The sequence below is a fragment of the Belonocnema kinseyi genome, chromosome 4, assembly GCF_010883055.1.
Source record: "Belonocnema kinseyi isolate 2016_QV_RU_SX_M_011 chromosome 4, B_treatae_v1, whole genome shotgun sequence".
Lineage (NCBI taxonomy): Eukaryota > Metazoa > Arthropoda > Insecta > Hymenoptera > Cynipidae > Belonocnema > Belonocnema kinseyi.
This window is the reverse complement of record NC_046660.1, coordinates 111,583,351-111,603,463: the sequence shown is the minus strand read 5'-3', so window position 1 is coordinate 111,603,463 and position 20,113 is coordinate 111,583,351. Positions and strand designations below refer to the sequence as shown.

The 20,113-nt window shown below is 37.9% G+C and overlaps 1 protein-coding gene across 2 annotated transcripts in view; it reads left to right on the top strand.

The window, feature by feature from the left end:
- LOC117172105 overlaps nt 1-8,209 on the top strand; it is a 153,213-nt gene extending 145,004 nt beyond the window's left edge. Inside the window, exon 7 of one of the 2 annotated variants that reach the window (XM_033359883.1) lies at nt 5,224-8,209. In XM_033359883.1, coding sequence (XP_033215774.1) covers nt 5,224-5,370 — 147 coding nt within the window. In that variant the 3' untranslated portion in view covers nt 5,371-8,209. Of the gene's footprint in view, nt 1-5,212 lie in introns of both variants that reach the window. The other variant, XM_033359885.1, reaches the window with a different exon arrangement.
- Nucleotides 8,210-20,113: the final 11,904 nt, after the last annotated feature.

Here is a 20,113-nt window from a genome sequence, read left to right as displayed (position 1 = left end):
GTGCGTGAGATAGCTGAGACCTGTAAGATGTCATATGAACGTGTGCACAATATTTTGCACCAACATTTGCATATGGAAAAGCTCTGCGCAAGATGGGTGCCTTGTTTGCTAACAGTGGACCAAAAATTGATTCGAAAAAACATTTCTACCGCCAATTTGACGTTGTATAAGCGTAATCCAAGCGAATTCTTGCGTCGATTCATAACCGTTGACGAAACTTGGGTCCACCACTACACTCCTGAAACCAAACAACAGTCTAAACAGTGGATTTGCGGACAATGAAGAAGTAATCGAAGCTGTAAATGGGTATTTTGAGGAGCTCGACTAATCATTCTATAGAGATGGCATTACTAGACTAGAACACCGCTATGCGAAATGTATCAGCCTTGGAGGAGATTATGTTGAGAAATAAAAAAAAAAATTCTTAAAAACGTTGTTTTTCTTGGTCAGGCCGGAAACTTATCAATCCACCCTCGTATTAGGAACCGGTCTCATTTTTAGATGGAAATTGCTCTTAATCTGATCCTTCAGTAGTTGTTTAACCAAGTAGTTGTTTATCCTCTAGAATCAAACCGAAGGGGCCAAAATAAAGGCACTGAACGCGTCCGCGGGCTGCGAAAAAATGCCCCTTCACTAAGGGTTTCTGCTGAATATGGTTACGATAATTAATAAGCAGTTGCGGACAATTGTCTATGGGGTAGACCCAAAGTCAATAACCCCAAGCCAAGGCTTAAAAATCATACCAAAAGCTGAATGGTATCTGGGTGAGGTGTCTCGAACGGTGACTCTGGGATGCAGGGAAGCCTTTTAGAATATACAGCCTTATACTTGCATGCGAGGCTCTACAAGGATGGGCGAATCCCTTTCCCTATCTTCACGTGAAAACAACAAAAATAAAGCCAAACATAGTTATAGTGAGCGCAGTTCAAAACAATCGAGTGAGTAGAGCTCCTGATAATACATCGGTCAACAATTCCCGACTACCTTACAATTGGAAGAGTTATTCAAGAGGCAGTCAATGCGATGGATTAACTGAATATCAATACTTTTAGATGGACGGGTTGACTCATATGATGACATGCTAGAATCTTACGATACCAGTATGTCCCCTGAAAGAGGACGTTTCATGGCACGACTGCATGTTATGTGATGCGAGAAAATCCCAGAGCTCTCGCACTTTTGCATCAGCGTCGGCTACGTAATGCCGAGAAATTCCAAATAAGGGGTTATGTAGGCGAAGCGTTTACTCTAGGTCAGCCAGTATAAGGCGGCAACAGAGAAAAAGAGGAGACACTAAGACCAACCACAGATAGGCATCCAATAGAGGAAACGCGATGCTTCAGGATCTAGAGAAACATCAATATTCAGGTTTCTCTAAAGTTCAAAGATCTGACTGATCTGGACGATAAGCTTTCTGAAGATTTTTCTGAAGAATCCGACCTTTGGACTATCAATTGTGTTGGGTGTAATCAAGCGAGAACTTTGGCGCATGCAAACCGAAAAACAAAACCAACGGCTGATCCTCAGACCAAAAGACGAATGCATCAAATCACCATAAAGATAGGTTGACCAAGACCGTACGCGTCTCGAATTCAGTGTATAATTGAATAGAAAGCGTCTGGCAGGAATTTAGCTGCCAAAGTTCTTCAGTTCTCACGCGAACTGCGGATCCGTTATCACACATTTAACAGGTCACAGCTATTAACCATCAGACTGCAGACTGTCGACAAAATACGTGTACTATTCGAAGCTAGGAGAAGTTCATTGAACAGGAATAGGTGGGTCAGAGAAGAGCAACAGGTTTTCTCTGACCTAACTCGACTCTTTGAAGATCTTCCGGTTACTGTCGACCATCCGTCTAAACCGGAAGAGGTCGAAGAATTTTGGAGATAAGTCTAGGAAGTCCAGCATCTACTAAAAGCAGACTCAAAGTGCATAAATTGCTTCAAGAAGCTGTGCAATGCCCACATAACACCTGAGGAAGAATGCTACCCATTACTAAAAGGAGGTGAAAAAAGCATTAAGTGGCATGTTGATGCATTCCTCTAGAGCTAGATAGTATCAAGACCTTTTGGTGCAAGAAGTTCCCTTCAACCCACCAGCATCTGGCACGCATTTTCACCGCATATTACCTCATATCTTATATCAGAATTACAGACCAATCACTTGTCTGAACACACTATATAATATCTTCAAATTTATTCTAAATGATAGGATTCATCGGAGAATTGGACTTGTGTTGAAAGAAATGTACGAACAACGTGGCTCAAAGAAAGGCATACCAGGATGTCGAAAAAACCAGCTCATCGATAGATGTGTCTGCAAAGACTTAGCATCCTACCAACGCTTTCTATCGATAGCCTGGATTGATTACTGGAAAGCTTTCAACCTGACTTTCAATCTGACTTTTAAAAACATTAAAGGTTATCAGCACATCGTGAGGTGCATAGACAGATGGATGCCATGGTAAAACTATATTTAGTATTTCCTCTGGAAAACATCTTGTGACAAATAACACCGTCACCTTTCAGAGAAGTCATCATTCTGAATGGCACTTCTGCGGCAAACCTGGAAATCGTAAGCATAAGATCACTTATGTATTTTACATCAATGATCTTAAGATCTATGCCAAAAATAAAGAGCAACTGCCTCTAGCTCTAGAAATGGTCGAAAACTACATTCAAGTGATTGGAGTAGATTTTGGATTAGCAAAATGCGCCAAGTTTTATTGGATGCGAGGTAAACTTTAACGGCATCCCCAAGACCCTGAGCTCGTCGACGAAAGCGCCATACGACACCTTGGCTTTGAAGTCGGTTTTGAAGTTGGAAACGCCCATTCTGCAGTTGCTGGTGTTAGGACGTACTACACTCCTGTCCCAAAAAAAGTAACTTGTCCAAAAAGTGAAAACGAGGCAAAAGGAGGAGGGGCACCTTAAAAGAAAACAGTAACGACTATACCCAACATTGTTGGTTAAAGTTATGGTCCTTGTGATGGGTGCTCTCGGAAATGCATAGCTATCACTAATTCGAAACCTTAAAGCCATATATCTGTGCGTGCCACAGAGCTGCTTTCAGGAGCTTACATCTATAGAGGATTCTCTTCGAAGCAGAAAGTTTATGCAGATAAACGACAGGATTATTCTAGGTACAATGCATATAGTCGCAAATGGACCACACCCTCTTCTTAAAATGGTCAGAAAGCACGGAGAAGTTGGCAAATGAGCGTTTCTGTACAAAGCAGCGGAGGAGGCTGCTGAAATACTCGGACTTAACTTTAGTATTAGGGGTGAGCAAAATGCATCAAATTTTATCTATCTCGAGTATTTACTCCTAAAGGCTCAGATTAAGAAAGCAGAGTAGAAAAACTTCCGTGAACTGCTCCTCGACAAAAGGATCTACGGCATTTTTTGCAAAAACCTCGAGGCTCCAGATTTTGAGCCAATATAGTGCTGATGATAGCTGCAGAGCGTGCCATATAAACCCCGATCGTCTCGTACACATACCATCTAGTTATCCAATTCATGTCGGAATGACTACATCCAAATGCATAATGCAGCACTAAGAGTTCTTCATTAACATCTCTGTCACTCTTACGGCATTAGACATGACACCGCTTTGCTTAAGGTTGTATGTAAATCTCATCCCCGTACAAATAGTAGAATTCCATGGGGCGCTGTCAAGCCATACTACATTGAAAAAAAATCACGGACCCGCATGTCGAAGATTTCAGTGCGCTACTGGCATATAATTCATAGGATATGTGTATACGTATAGTTACCACTACTATGCCAGCGGCAGATTCGTAGATCGTGCATCGTCGCAATTAAAACCTAACGATGGCTGATCAACTGTCATGTTCGTTTGAATAGCTTGGGACAGCAGATAAGCTGGAGAGAGGGAACAGTGCTGCTGCTATGTGATACTGTTATGTTTATTAGTTTGAAAGTGAATAAAATTTCAATGTTTGTCATTGAATTATCTATGAAACTACACGGTTCACAAAATTCAACCAGAGATTGATTTTTTTACATACAATTTTAAAACTTGTAGGGAAATATAGTCAATTTTAAAGAATGATGAGTGCCGCATGTACTGTAACTTCATATTTTGGACAAATGTTTCTGTTGCGCATTGGATGCCTAACATAGCTCTCTTTGACTTCGAGAAATGAACCACGTTTGCTTTCAAATTTTCCGCTCCAGCTAACAAAAACATCACATCGAAGGAAATCCCAATCATCGGCGCTCTTAATTATGAGTTTTATGTGATAAAAAAAGTATATTATATATTTTTCTCTTTGCAACAATATACTGTTGACGTTAAAGATTATATAGCGTACATGTAACGCCGAATGATTTTGTACCATTTTTTTCATTCCTCACCTTTAAGTAGAGATATAAATAATTTTATCGGAGTTTTGACAGAGCTGTTCTTGAATTTAAGTACAAAATGTCAATAGTAGCACTGTTTTTTTTTCATTTCTATGAAAAAAACGTTAGTTGCCTGACTTATTTACAGGTTTTTGAAGGCATCCTACGTTACATTAATCTGGTAGAATGGGCGGGACAGAAATAGAAATTACAAATGTGTCTCCCTTGTTCTTTTTCAAATTTAAATTAAAAAAAGAAATTTTTTCACAGTAGATTGGTATTATCAGTGATTTTAGAGGACATACTTTAATAAGTAAAAATATAAATAAAATAAGTGGATGACTCTATGAACATCATAAACTATCAATTGTGTCCATTATCAAAACACTAAATGGCATGTTATTCAAATAAAATAAAATAAGTGATCAGATTCATGTATACGCTTCTATTACAATAATTGCATTATATTTTAGTCTATCCGTTGGTTTTCTTAAATGATTGCAATTATTGAAAAAAATTGTTTAACACTATAATCAGTAAGTCTACTTTAAATACATCAAAATAAAATCTTCATATTCAATCATTTTTGGTTTGAGTTTTTTTATTTAAAGGATGTGTAGATTTTTTAAATTCCTATGTAATTATGATTCAAATAATCGTCCGAACTTTCAGCTCATTATTATTTTGATAAGAATAATAATACTTTTGTAAGGTTATTAGTAGAAGTACCATTTGTTTGATTTTTTCTTGTGAAGCGGACATTATTCTTCCATATCACCCAACTATTTTATAAGGCTATTGATTTAATCGAAATGTTCTAGTGGCGTGTGTTTTTCTAAAAGTAATATTTCAGGAGGAACGACGAGTGGAACAGGAAAGGTGTCGCAGACATTTCAATACGTGGAAGACATTATGGGGTAGACCAGGGCACGGAGCACCGATAGATCACGTGCAGAGGAGCAATCTTTACAATATACTTTATCGACCCGCTGTTTATTGAATTCAACTCTAATGTCATAAGTTAAATATCTTATTTTGAAACACCGAAATTGAGCTCTGTTAGAAATCCTAGATTATATTTAGATGTTAGAAAAAATTGCTTTGAATCAGTAAATATGTTCGTTTTGATTAATTTAATTTAAAATAATATATGGAGAATAACAAAATATTACCAACATTAGGGTGATTCAGAAAAAAACTTTATTTTCGCCTAAAGGTGGCCCAACATAATACACACTATTTATGATTTACTTTAGTTCGGCAGGCATGTATTGTCTTATTCTTATTGATAAGCAAATATTAGATTCTTTTATGTTGGAAACTTATTCTCGACCTTTTATTCATGACCTTTGATCTTTATCACCTACTTTAAGCACTTGGTCTATTACCATTATACGTTTGACATACGACCCTTGGCTTTGGGGTTTAAATTGGAAAGTTAACTTACTGTAGGGGGAAACGTTTACAAAATATATCAAACCTTTTCTGGACAACCTTAAATAGCATACTTGATTTTTCGCTTAATTTCCTTATTTCCTTCTGCTATTTTATTCCATTTGCATGGGCCATTTTCAAATAGATTTAACATTCGTGCTCCCAAAAGTAATGAATGTTCATAGATCTATTTGAATTTATCAAAAAGGTTTAAGTATTTATGGTGACCTACTTTTTCGTTCCTGCAGAGATAAAGGTTAAGGGAATCATAGTTTAACACTCCATTTAATATAAAAGTAGCAATCTTAACTCCACCCAGTAAAAATAAGCTTAACTATTAACGAAATGTAGAATCAGGCTTCGCATGAGACCTGATCTATTTTTGTAGCAAAAATTATTTAAAGTGTAATATTTATACAGCAATGTTTATAGATAGTGTAACAAAATTTAAAAAAATTTAGTATGTAATAATATTTTTTTTCAAGTTTCTGTAGGAGTTTGAGCATCGTGATAAGAAATAAAACATTTCATAATATTATAAATGAGTCTTTTTCAATATAAAGCTTCCTATAAGCATGAAAATTGTCAACTAAATAACGCCTGATATATAAACGCCGGTAACAGCTTCAGAAGCGAATTTAAGTAACAAGAATGATATTTTAGATCGTTCTTGTACATCATTTTGGTATAAAAAATATTTGTTTAATTACTAGTTTCCAAAAAACATTTTTCGACAAGTTCACAAGTTAATTGTCCTACATGTTTGGTTGACAAATAATGTTTGGAAACAATTTCTATACAGGGTCTAGAACCCAAAAGGCACGCAAATTCTGAAGTTGAACTATAAATATATTTTGACGGACGATTAAGCATGTCCCTAGGAACTTTTTAATACATGAAAAGATTTCAAGGGTGTCCTAAAGGTGTCAAGTCACATAACACAAAGGTACATTCTAAGATAGCTTTTAGAATATCCCAGTGCCTACTGGGCATGTTTCGAATTTTTGGCTACACGCATATTGTATACCCCTACAACTGCACTGCACTTTTTTGTTATGGGATTCTGACTTAAAAATCCAGAATACAAAAATCTTCATAATAGTATATTCCAACTTCAGGAATAATCAATTAATTGGTTGAAGTTAAATACTTTTATGAATTCACAAAACATTTTTTTAGTATATTATTCAGAACGTTCATTTGCTCTTATTTAAAACATCAAACTCTTCCTGGAAATTGCCCAATATACTGAATTCAAATAAAAATATTTTTCTTAAGATTTGATCAGATTAAAGAGAGGGCATATTGAATTCAAAGCAGTTTTTTATCAGCTTATATATTGTAGGGTCATTATTATTATTAGATAGTGTATAAAAAAGTAAAGAGTTTCGACCGAATATTAATAGAGTATATAAAAGTCCAATGAAATTTTCGTTTAGATTGATCCAAGTTTCGCAAAATAAAATGTTTTTCCAAAATCGCTTAAAACCTCCCAAAAATATTGTACCTGATATAAATGAAGCTTGAGTTGAGGCCTCAAACAATTTTAAAGTTATTAATTTCCATGAATTATTGAAAGGGAATCGTCCTTCAACGAACACCTTTATAAAGCGCTTACAGGCACAAATATTTAATATTGGGTTGGCAAGAAAGACTTTGCGTTTCTATATGTATGAAGAATTCTAAAAATCAGGCATTTTTCTCTCATCCACAAGGTTAGCGAAAGGTTTTCAACACAAATGATACCTAAGTTGTTAGAAGTCAATTTTGTGTTTTTAATTAATAAATGGAAACTTTCTACCAAAAAACGCAAATATTCTCTTGCCTACCCAATACTTAGATGCTTAGGGGTTAGCATTTATTCTATTAAAATTTAACTGTAGAATTTTATAGTTTCATAATGCAAGCGTTTTGCGATTTTCACTATAACAGATGCTAATTTGAAAAAAAAGAAAGTGCGTCGTTTTCACACATTCTCAATTAAAAAATTTGTTTACAAAGTAAGACACTACTGTATAGAATTAAAAATTTGATAAACATATTCCACATTTATGCATAATTGTAGTAAGTATATTTGCATTAAGTCGGCTACCTCATATTAAACGAAAGCGTTCTTTGCAATTCTGAAGGGCAATCGAAACAATGAAAATAAATATTCGACTATATTGAGCACTCTTATAGATCCTTATGATTACCAAGCATTAAACTGCGAAAAATGAAGTTGCTTATAAAAAATATATAATTATATAAGGTATTTAATACTTTCTGTTATATTCAAAGAATTTAAAATAGATACGAAAAAAATGGTCTGTTTGAAACGTTTATTTATTCACTCAAGAGTCTATAGGCATGACAATTAATTCTGTCATACGCAGAAAAAATACGCTTTTATTTTGAGAACAGAAAAGGTAAAAAATGTACTCAGATATACCAAATATTTAATAAAAAAGTTAAAAGCAATGTGTCATTTTATTTTCGAATCCATGTAAGATATAAGGTTAAATTATAAATATGATGGTAGCACACTAAATTATGGGGTATGAAATTATTGCAGCTATATTGTTCCAGGATTTCGACTTAATATTATAATACACCTTTCTGGAAAAAGGTGTATTATGAATATCTAGACTCTAAGCCCAGATAGCACAAGCGTTTGCGGCATGCTTGCCTAAACCTTGCGATGCAAGTTCCGGAAGCTTGCATTGCAAGGGTTAAGCAAGCTTCCCGCAAATAAGACAATGTCCGCCATGCGGCAATATTGCGAGGCAAGATTGAGGGACCATTGCCATGGGAATCTTCCCGCAAGGTTGCCTGCAATATTGATGGAACACTGGGGAAAGATTCGAGGGTAAGTCTTATTACAAATTTTTTTTTAAGTGCCATACATCATACGTTTTTGTAGACACGTAAGGCGGCATGCTGGGAGAACATTAAAAACTAATGCGCAGCCCTAGGTGCCATGCATAACTAATGCGCAATGGATCAAGTTCAAGAATGACAGGAATCGTTTCCTCAATCTTGCTTAGCAATATTGCCACATGACGGACATTTTCTCATTTGCGGGAAGCTTGCCTGAACCTTGCGATGCAAATTTCCGAAACTTGCGTGGCAAGATTTAGGCCAGCTTGCTGCAAACTCTTGTGCTATCTGGGAGGTTTACTTCTTACAATGACCAGATCTTGGTAAATCTGTCACGGGCTGTTAAATTTTTATCTTAAGCAGAACGTTATTGGTAGAGATGTAATCATTATTATTTATATTTAATCATTCGTTTTTTCGGCCTAAAGTCGATACAAATGAGTAGCAATAAAGATACAAATATAAAAAAAGTAATCATGTGCAACCAGATTAAGCTCGTGGTTGCTGGGTGACCTAAGATTGATATTGTTGAGTCAGAATAGGCAGGACAAACAGCTAGCAAATGATAAAGGTCATCTTATACTAGCAGGTTACATATTAGGCTGGGGCGAAAAACCAACGTTGTGCGTCCAGGAAACGCCTGGGTGCAGAAAAGTGTCCCAGTCCAATCCGAAACTCAGCGCACTTTGAAATTTTGAAATCGGATAATATCTTCAGTCTGTTCTTTGAGGGTGAAATCTCGAAATTTCACTAAAAGCACTAAAATTTAAGGTTTTGCAAAAATGGGCTTAAAATCGATATCGATGCCTTCCAAGGGTGACTTTACGATGAAAAGCCATCAGAGGGTACTTAGAGGCCCGTACCGAATCGCCAAATTCACCCCATGCCAATCCTCATGCAGGGGGAAATGGCTCAAAATTGCGTATTTTCGAGTAAAACGCTTAAATACTTGTGCAGTTCCTAGCTTACTGAGTTCGACTACTTCGAGTGACCCAGAGTCCACTACGTGGAGGTGGCTGCACATTCGGCTCCACCCACGCCCTACCCAACCAACCAACCACATGTAGAGCGTGCTTATTTAAGTCTCAGAGTCATTAATTACACCCACAAAGTCTTTCTTAGTGTCAAATAAGTTGACAGTCTTTCGAGAAAGTAGTGTGGCGCGTATCTGTCGGTCCCGAGTCGGGACCGATGCCTTGCCTGGACACCTCTGTTACCAGTCTAACAGTTCTTTCCACCGCTATTGTGTGACAAGAGAAAGATGTAAAGTCCCAGTCTGGTACCAAGCCATCGGCTATAGATAGCTTATCGGTAAGTTCATCCTCTGTTATAGGAATTAAATCTGGAGGTACAGTAAGTGAAACATCTGTCTGTTCCCAACCAATCATTTCTGTGTAATCATTAGCTCCAAAATTAATTTTTGGCACAATATTGTATCTAACAGTTGTCTATTGCTTATGTTTTGCTTCCAGGATTTTGGTGAGTGCGTCTTGACGAACGATAAGCCTAGGGTCGGTTACCATTCCAAGAACTATATTTTCTGGCATGGCAGAGAAGCCGCTTGTCTGAATGGAAGTGTTTACCACATTTCGGTATTTCAGAGGAAGAAACATTGACAATTTGATTGCTTGGAAAAGATGCCGACTCACATCAGCGATAGACTTATCCCGTCTGATGTGGAACCACTGAGGTACGTATACTGTGAGTAAGTATTCAACTAACACTTGCAGTTTGTTTGTGAGTCTTTTTGTTGATATATATAATCTCAGAATTCTATTTGCAGTTGTTAGCCAGCGAACCATGTTGATGGGGCCTATCTTCCGGGAGGCCAGCTCAGGAGAGCACGCTTTGAACCGTATGGCATCTGATATCTCATAAAGATATCTTTGATCTGAGCTGAGATCAGTTGGCTCAATCTCAGGTAAGTCACATTCAACTTGTTTAAACTTTACAACATCGAAGGTCTCACAAGTTGGAAGTTGTCCCCCTATTGGCCCTGAGTATTTGTTCCAACCAGAGGTAGATCCGTCAATAAATACGAAAAGACTTCTGAACGGCAGCTCATTGAAATGTAATAGACAGACAACCCATTGCAAGGGGCGATCAAGTCGTTCCTCTAGTAGACGAATAATTCCTCCCTTCCAGCCCGTATTCGTATTTGTACCGTCACAGCCCACGTCTACCACTTCATCGAAGCCTCCATTCACTTCTGTTGCTACATAATTATAAATAGAATCTCACTCATCTTGGGCATGGTTCGATGGTGTGACGACATGGCCTACGTATTTAGAACCTGGTTCGGCCACCAAAGATATGTGTTTCTCGTTAATAAATCCGGAGGCTGACAATGTTTCGTCTTTCCGACTATCAATGTATAAGCCACGAATAGAATCCTCATGGCGTGATTCCTCCTTAAACTTGGAGCCTATTTTAATTTTCTCGCGCGTTATCTTACTTTTATCTATGACTAGACACTCAGGTACTTTTTGAGAAATATCCAGGGAGATCATACCTGCTCGATTGGCAGCGAGGAGTACAGACGAGCTTAAATGTGCCGCAGCCCGTTGACTTTATACCACACCTTTGAGCAACTACTGCTGCTTCAGATAAGTCAAGTCTGGCCTGCGATGATTTTCTCTGCACAAGTCTGCGTGGTATGTCATGAAAATCGTCATCATCGGCAGAAGCATCAACCTTCACCTTAATTTCAGGAGGAGAGAATTTCCTCAAAGAAAGAATCTAAATCTATATCCATATCAATCGTAGAGGAAGATATGGAGGCCGATGCAGTAGGAACGCTTTCCCCAACCTCTCCCCGTTCAAGTCTGCTTTTCTTGCATTGCGTTCTGCTCTCTTATGTATTCTTTTTGTTTTAGAGACATCTACGCTGGCGATTCCCATGAGTCTTTTACCTCTTTGTTTAAGATAGAAGGCATGCTCTATAACTGAAACCTTCTTTTCCTTGGGACAGGAGCACCTAGACAAGTCAACGCACTTACATGCGGCTATGTTAAATAATTTTTAGTTTTACTCTTCAATGAATTTTTCAACGTAGTGTATTTTTTATGAAGAATTGTGAGACATTCCTTAATGCGCTGCTCTGAAACCGTTGGGATAGAAGCAGATTCCCAAATTACTATTAGTTTGGAACGGACTTCGTCGGCAATGTCTCCGAACCAAGGGTCCTTGTCTTTTTCTGAAAGAGCCCTTTTGCCTTCGAACCTCATGACAACATCACAGAACGTCAGTCCTCGTTGGCAAAACGTTCGGACCAAAATATTTTGGAGGACCAAATATAGGGCACTGCACAAAGTCTCTCTTTGCGAATTTCGACATGCTGTGGCATACAAACCAAAGAGGGGAGTGCAGGCAGAACCAGAATCTCTACCACCAAAAGAACCAACGATGAGACAATGAGAAGAAGAAACTATAACGACAACGTCAACTAGCACCTGTGAGTGAACGAACATTAGGCGTGAGCCGACAGGACGAGCCATTGACAGGTTCTGACAAGTCTCGACAACGCTCGACCAGAGGGAGGCGGATGGGTAGGGGAGAAGAAGACCGTCGACCAGGAGGGGGGGAGGTCCATCTTCCGTGTAGAGGTGGCACAGACGGTCGTGTGCTCGTAGACAGACATGACCCAGGGACCGCACAATTATTTAAACGTTTTACTCGAAAATACGCAATTTTTGAGCCATTTCCCCCTCCATGAGGATTGGCATGGGGTGACTTTGGCGACTCGGTACGGACCTCTAAGTACCCTCTGCTGACTTTTCATCGTAAAGTCACCCTTGGAAGGCATCGGTATCGATTTTAAGCCCATTTTTGCAAAACCTTAAATTTTAGTATGTTTTAGTGAAACTTCGAGATTTCACCGTCCAAGAACAGACTGAAGATATTATCCGATTTCGAAATTTCAAATTGCGCTGAATTCTGGATTGGACTGGGCCACTTTTCCGCATCCAGGCGTTTCCTGGACGCACAATGTTGGTTTTTCGCCCAAGCCAAACATATAGGGCTGATTCTAGCAGGGCCATAAGTAAAGAGTGGCGCTAAATTTCGCCTATATTTTGATCCTCCCTAGCGACCTGATAAAAAAAATATAATAATATTTCCAATATTAAATTATTCGTCATTGAAAACCAAAATGAGATTCGTTTTCTTTTCTTCACAATTTCAAAAAATTACGCCTATTCAGGTGTTGAGAACACCCTAAAAAATTAAAAAATCGAAAATATTACTCATTATAAAATCATTTTTTTTATTGATGAGGGGTTCATTTGGGTTAAGAAATGACCCCAAATCTCTTCCATGGTGGTATTTTCTATTTTTTAATTTTTTGGGGTCTGCTTATCCTCTGAATATGTATATATATATATACATACATACATACATACTTACATACATACACACACATAAACACACACACACACATATGTGTGTTACAGGTATCAAATTACTCGTCATGTAAAACCAAAGGGAGAATCGCTTTTCCTTTTTAGAAAGTTTAAAAAAATTACTTCTATTTAGGGGTTAAGAAGACCCACAAAAAATAAAAAAATAAAAAATACAAATAATTATAAAAATCATTTTTTCTTGATTGATGAGGGGTTCATTAGGGTTAAAAAATGACCCAAAATCTCTTCCGTGGTGGTATTTTCTATTTTTTAATTTTTTGGGGTCTGCTTAACCTCTGAATAGTGGTAATTTTTTGAAATTTGCAAATACGAAATGCGATGTTTACTTTGATTTTAAATGCCGAGTAATTTGATATCTGTAACATATTTTTATATTTTTCCCCTAGGTCGCTAGGAAGGTACGAAAAATAAGCTAACTTTGGGGTGACTATTTTTATTTTTCTAAATGTTTCAGGGATAATTTCGCTCTATGGGACATCTTTGGGGTGATTTTTTAACCCACATGAACGCCTTATCGATCAAGAAAAAAATGATTTTATAATTATTGGTATTTTCTATTTTTAAATTTTTTTGGGGTCTTCTCAACCCCTAAATAGATGTAATTTCTTTACATTTTTAAGAAAGGAAAAGCGATGCTCATTTTGATTTACAATGACGAGTAATTTGATATAATGCTAACATATTTTCATATTTTTTTACCAGGGTGCTAGCGAAGTCCAAAAGATAGGCGAAAACAGCCCATTTTGGCGTCACTCTTTATATTCTCCAAAGCGTGTAATAGAAGTTATATAAAAAGGCAGTCTAAGATGCAGATAAGATTGAAAGTCCGGATAGAGTTTAAGATGTTGGAAGACTTGGAGACTAGTTGAATGGAGGGATCGGTCATAGTCGAAACGCCAGAGATAATCAGAAAATTTTTATATGAAAACATCCATATTTTCAACGAGCGATGCAGAATCCAAGTCAAGCTACATTTTCTCCAAGTCACATTCAGTGAACATATTTTTGAGCTGGAGAACCCAGTTATACTGAGTTATACTGAGTACCAGTTATACCCAGTTATACTGAGTTTTGGAAATCTGGGCAATCCCAGCAATTTCCAAGAAATCTTAGCACTCTCTATGTGAATTCGATTGAGACTGCCACATTCATAGTTTTAAGATTTCAAGATTTCTCAATGATTAGCCCCTCGCTTTTCCCTCACCTTTTTTAATTTTCATTTGGAATGTTTTTGGGGGTATATATGTATTAAAAATATAATTTAGGAGAAATAAAATATGATGTTATGGAATAATGAAAAATAAATTTGAAATGTATAATCAGTGAATAATGGATTTACGAAAGCCTTGAAGTTCTTTGTACCGTAGGATCAATCTTTGAGGTTTCAATTTATTTACGTTTGAATCTTGACTGCATTCATTATCACGTCTTGTACTCGTATGTTACATATCAATCTCCTTAATTTGAAACCTTAACTAATCGCCCTAATCTATCGCCTTAACGACTTAAAGTGTAAAGGATCGTCCTAAAATTTGCATTCTTATCTTCGCCTCATTGCATCGCCTTAACTTGTAATTTGTACGTAGTGTCCACCAAGCCTAGCTACTCACCTATTTTTCTTCCGCTTTCCATACTTCTTCTTGTTTTTCATCTTTCTTAGTCTACCCAACACCTCTTCCTCTCCTTTTTCAGGCTTTTCACTTTTCTGACGTTGTTTTGCATTACTCACATAGCAGGCCCCTTCTTCTTCCATTTTTATCCAAGTACAGTGAAACTTTTCTATGGCGCCGATTTTGGGCTGATGATGACCTAAGAAGGTGTCCTAACGGTCTCTGGGGGAGACTGGAAGAACTTTTGAAGTAATCAGTCTTGCCTCTGTTGTTGAGGTTCTGCAGGGGCTAGTAGTAGCTAGGTGCTCGTGGGATCAAAATGAATCTCGCAAAACTGCTTATGCAGAGGCACGAGGCAGCCCATCAGCCGGCGCGCAGGGTGTCTTTGGAGGCTGGACTGACAGTTGCTCAGAAGATAAACTCCCTCACGGTGGTGAAACTTGCAAGAGTCTGCCTAGATCAATGTCGAAAATGCGAAACCCCTTTCTGTAGGGGACGGGTCTTCTTATTTGTCGCAGTCGACCCAGCGGTTGAATCTTGGCTACATAATACAGTGACCGAGACAAGGCCCAGCGAAGGTGCATACTTAAAAGTAGATGGGGTTAAGTTGCTTTAAACGGTGTTGAGGGCTTCAGAGTTGTTTCAAGGTAACCTGTAAGACGTGTCTGTGAATTAACTTCTTACTAAGGACAGTGTTTGGTGAATCGTCAGTTACTATCGGCCTCATGAGGAAGGCACAGAGGAAGGTTTCAAACTAGGCCTAGTTGTGCAAATCCCTGAATCCCAGACGAGGGCTCTTGCAGTCTTTAACAACATGCAAAAACGTTTCGAGATTGTTACCATTCTGGAAATTTAAGAAGCCTTTAACTACACCTCTAGAGAGGTGATCAGATCGCCTATGATTGCGCAAGGTGTGCCTATTGCAGCCATCGAATGGACCTGCCATGTGATAAACAACAGAAGTCTAAGAACGACTAAAGGTGATACCACTTGATGTGGAACCTTTGACTCAGGATGTCCATGAAGGCTTTTTATCATCCCTGCTGTGTTTCGTGGTAGTGGATGAACTGCTTCAACTGCTCACGAGTCAGGACTACCACGTCATAGGCTACGCGGAAGATATACTTGTTGTCGTGCGCGGCCACCTTCTGGATGTGCTCTGTGGAGTAATTTCTACAAGCACTAAGGATAGTACATTCTAGTTGCAATGAACTGCACTATCGGGCAATCCGAGCAAGATAGACGTGATAGTATTCATCATAAGGTATAAGTAGGGATCTATGAGTATATTGAAACTGAAAGAACAACAACTGGAAATCAAAGAACTAGATAAATATCTATGATTCATCTTATATAAGAAGCTGTTATGGAATGAACACCTGGGAAACAAGTGACAACAGCTAACTGCAACCCTATAGCTCTGTAGGAGAGCCATAGGAAAAAGCTGAGACTTGAAGTCGTAGATACTTATGTGGATCTACACAGCAATTCCGCGACCATCACGGCCGTGGCTGCGAAGGCCGCCTGAAAAATAAATATGGTCAACGGCAGAAGGATCTCGAAAGCATTGCGGATCCCAACAGACAATGCGAGTAGGCCCACCCCGAGCATGCTTAGGGACAAAACGCCCACTCGTTATTTCTTCGACAAGAAGTATCGTGTTAGCCTATCCACATAGGAAGTATAGGTTACAGGCAAAGCACCTCTGCCCCGAGATTTCGATCATACTCCAGTGCGCCTACCAGGAACAGGAGCATGGCAACAAAAGAAATATCCGTATCTGCTCAGACAACAGGGCTTCTATAATGTCCCTAAATGGACTAACGACTATGTCGTTACTAGTATGGTAGTGATTTGGGGCAATTAACAATCTAGCGACGAATAACCGAGCAAAAGTAGCAGCAAAAGAAAACTTCACTGGTTCAAAGTCAGTTCTAATAAGTTCCAGTAGATTAGCCACTTAGAAAAGCAACAGTTGGCTGACTGAAGAATATCAGCATGAATGGGGATTGGTAACTTGATAAAGGCAGTCCAAAACACTCTTGGTAGGGCTTGAGATTTCCTCTCATGACTTTGGCGTCTATTTTGGCTATATCATTGCTATTAACAGAGTTTTCCATCACAGACAGGCAGGGAACGAAGAGGAAAGCTATTCAACGGAAATGATGTAGAAAGTTTGCTGTTATGCTTTAAAATAAATGTTCTTCCTGCTCGCGTACTTTAAACGTTTCCGGGCCACTGAGCATCTCCTTTTAAAGGAGATCTTTCTCTTGAATAATAATCGGTTCAGATGCTCGGTCCATTACTCGAGTAAATACTTTAGAGACAGACGTACGAAGAAGTTGTTTCACAGAAAATCAGTTGTTTTACGAATATTAGACTCGAGAAAAGCACAGTTTTCAATATTGTCATGTCAATGCTTGACAGATTGAGATTCAAAACACCATGATGCGACTGTGATGTCTAAACTTAATTGGATCGCTCTTTCTCCTATCTGTCTCTCTCTTTGTCTATCCAATATTTCTTCCTCTTCTTTGTTTTCTTTGTCGAATGGTAGAGCCTATTGGTAGGTACGACAGTGCCACCGGTTCAGAAGAAATTTAAATTAAAATTAAATAATAACAAGAAATATTGTAGTAAATAATTAGTTTTAAACCGTCGTAGGGTAAAGCATCTTACCGCAACGATCCTATTTCGTCACGCCTGAGTGAACACCGTCCCTCGAATCTTCTTTAAGCTGTATTCGCGGGGTGGTGTCGCTTTTTAGAAGAACTGTATCGAGGACCCTATGTCCAGGGTTCACTGTATTTCGAAACGCTTTTCGCTTTCGAAGGATCGTCGTAGCGCCGCTGAAGGCCAAAGCATGGTCGATGGTGGTGATATGAAGCAGCAAAATGATTAGGCAGATAACACTAATCAAATAGCTGGTCTGCAAGAAGAGCTGCGACGAACGGTAAACAGTGAAACATCGACTGTGCCCGCTGAGAATGCTTTGGCTAGCGTTAGCCATTTGCAGCCAACCATCTTAAAAGAAATACCGTTTAAGAGAATTTAGTAGGATACTATAATGAAAGAGTAATTTATCCGGTTTTATTATGAAAGTGTGAAGTTTGGAACTAAATTTATGAAAGCATACAATTTTAGGTAGAAATTTGCTGCGAAGTATCCCTATATAAATAAGGATTAATCTACATATATAAGAAAACTGAGCAATGAAGATTGAATAACAGGTTGATTTGACGAAAAGAGACGACGGTCATGAACATCAGTCACTCATAGCTCGCCACAAACATAAATGAGAAGATTCTAGCAGATCAAAAATGCTCAATATCTATAAACAGGTGGCGTTTGGCTGTTGAAATAGTTGTCATCAAAATGGAAGTGGAACAGCAGCTTGCTATAGCATATTATATATTTAATTTTTAGGGTAGTTTATATATGATAGGGGTTGTTTTTAAAAAATTGCGGCATGGGTCATGGAAGAGTCCTAAATGAGCCTTCAATTCTGATGTATTTACTTTTATGATTTGTGCATACTCAGTGCACTTTATCTGCTCTTTTAAGTAAGGGTTAGTTTTTTAACATCAAGGGATGCTTTTGGAAAATTGATTTTATGGGCGTTGAAGAGCCTAAAAGAGCCTTTAATTCTGGTGTTCTCAATTTTCAGATTTAAGCATATATAATTTTTAGGGTAGTTTATTTATGGTAGTGGTTTCTTTTGGAAAATTGCGTCACGGGCCATGCAACAGCCTTCAATGATCCTTAAATTCCCGTGAAAGAAAAAATTTGATATCACGAATATTTCTACCATAGTACTGCTAGCTTTACGTAACGCTGGCAGTACGATGCATTTGTTTGAAAAAATTCAGAGCCCAAAATTTAGCTTTTGGGTATTAAATAAGCCTTAAATGAGTCCTCAATTATGGCATAGGTCTGACGTTCTTTGGGCAAAGTGGTACTTCCAGCTTTACCCACATACTACGTCCTTTTTTGTACGTCGGGACCATATAATATACGCATATTCAAGTTTGGATGTAACAAGTAAGTCAAATAATGTCATAAGCAAATTTATTGTTTTAAATTGGCTCGATGCTTCCATTAGAAAGCCAAGAGTTTTATGTACACCAGCATCTACCTCGTATATGTAGGCATTAAAAGTCAAAGACTATCAAGTAAAATGCCCAGATCTCTATAGAACTTAATCCTTTCTAGTTAAATGTCGTCAATGAAATATCCATAAGTCAGTACTACATGTTTTTAGAATTATACAATTTCGTACCTTAAATGGTTTAGACTCGAATTGTTAAAATAAAGCCAATTGTCTAGAAGATTTCAATTAGCTTGAAGATTTGAGCAAGCATTGAGATTTTAAATGGGTACATACATTTTAACTTCATCTGTATGAAGCAGGTGATTGAAATTTAAAGTGAATGATACATCGTTTATTAATATAGGAACACGCAATAGTCCCAAATTGGAACCTTAAGGAACTCTAGATTAAGGCAGATACATGTTTTGCGTAAACACATGTAGATTGGAAGTGGTAGAACTCCGGGAAATGAAGCCGTGTTTAAATTTTGATACTTCTTTAGCAATAAAAGTATATATAAAATCATACAGGCATCATTAGAAACGTTGGAAAAATTATTTAAGATAGCAATAGGCTTTTGTTTGGTAGCTGCGTATGTTAATATAGTTAATACAGATAATTTAGGTAATACTGTTTTTTCCGAATTTATCCCAGATTGTCATCGAACTCTTGTGAAAATAAATATTACAATGCCAAAGGACCCCGCACTAAGCGTATGGGAAAATGGCTTTCGGTGGATTTAGATAAAACTTTGTAATTTTTAAGGTTATAAGTGCCGGATAAAATATCCGTTAAAAAAAATCCAAAAAAATGGACAGTTTTAGCGCTGTGTGGCGCTGAGCGCTCAAGATCCGTGAATAAAACGAATTACAACAGATTTTGTTACAAAAGCGATGTCAACATAGAAATCACGGTTCAGATCGTGGTCCGTCATATTTTCGCCTACACCATTGACTCATATAGCGCATTTCTCAACACGATCAAACGCTAATCGACCAAGATTTCAACTTGACTAATTAATCACTTCTTTAAAGGCAGAAATGGTACCCAAAGTAACATTTGTAACTAGTGCGCACATCGATAATAACAGTGTACCCTTCGCCAGAAGGCCGAACGCTAAGCTCCCATGATCAGCGAATAGAACTAATCCTAGTAGCTTTAGCGACACAAGCGATGTCTGTATATGAAACACGCAACAAGAAGTGGTCAGTAACATATTTAGCCAAACCAATGACAATATGAGTCAATACCGTTGACTCATATAGCGCGCTTCTCAGAACGGGCAAACGCTAAGCGCAGAAGATTTGAACTTGACTAAGAAATTACATA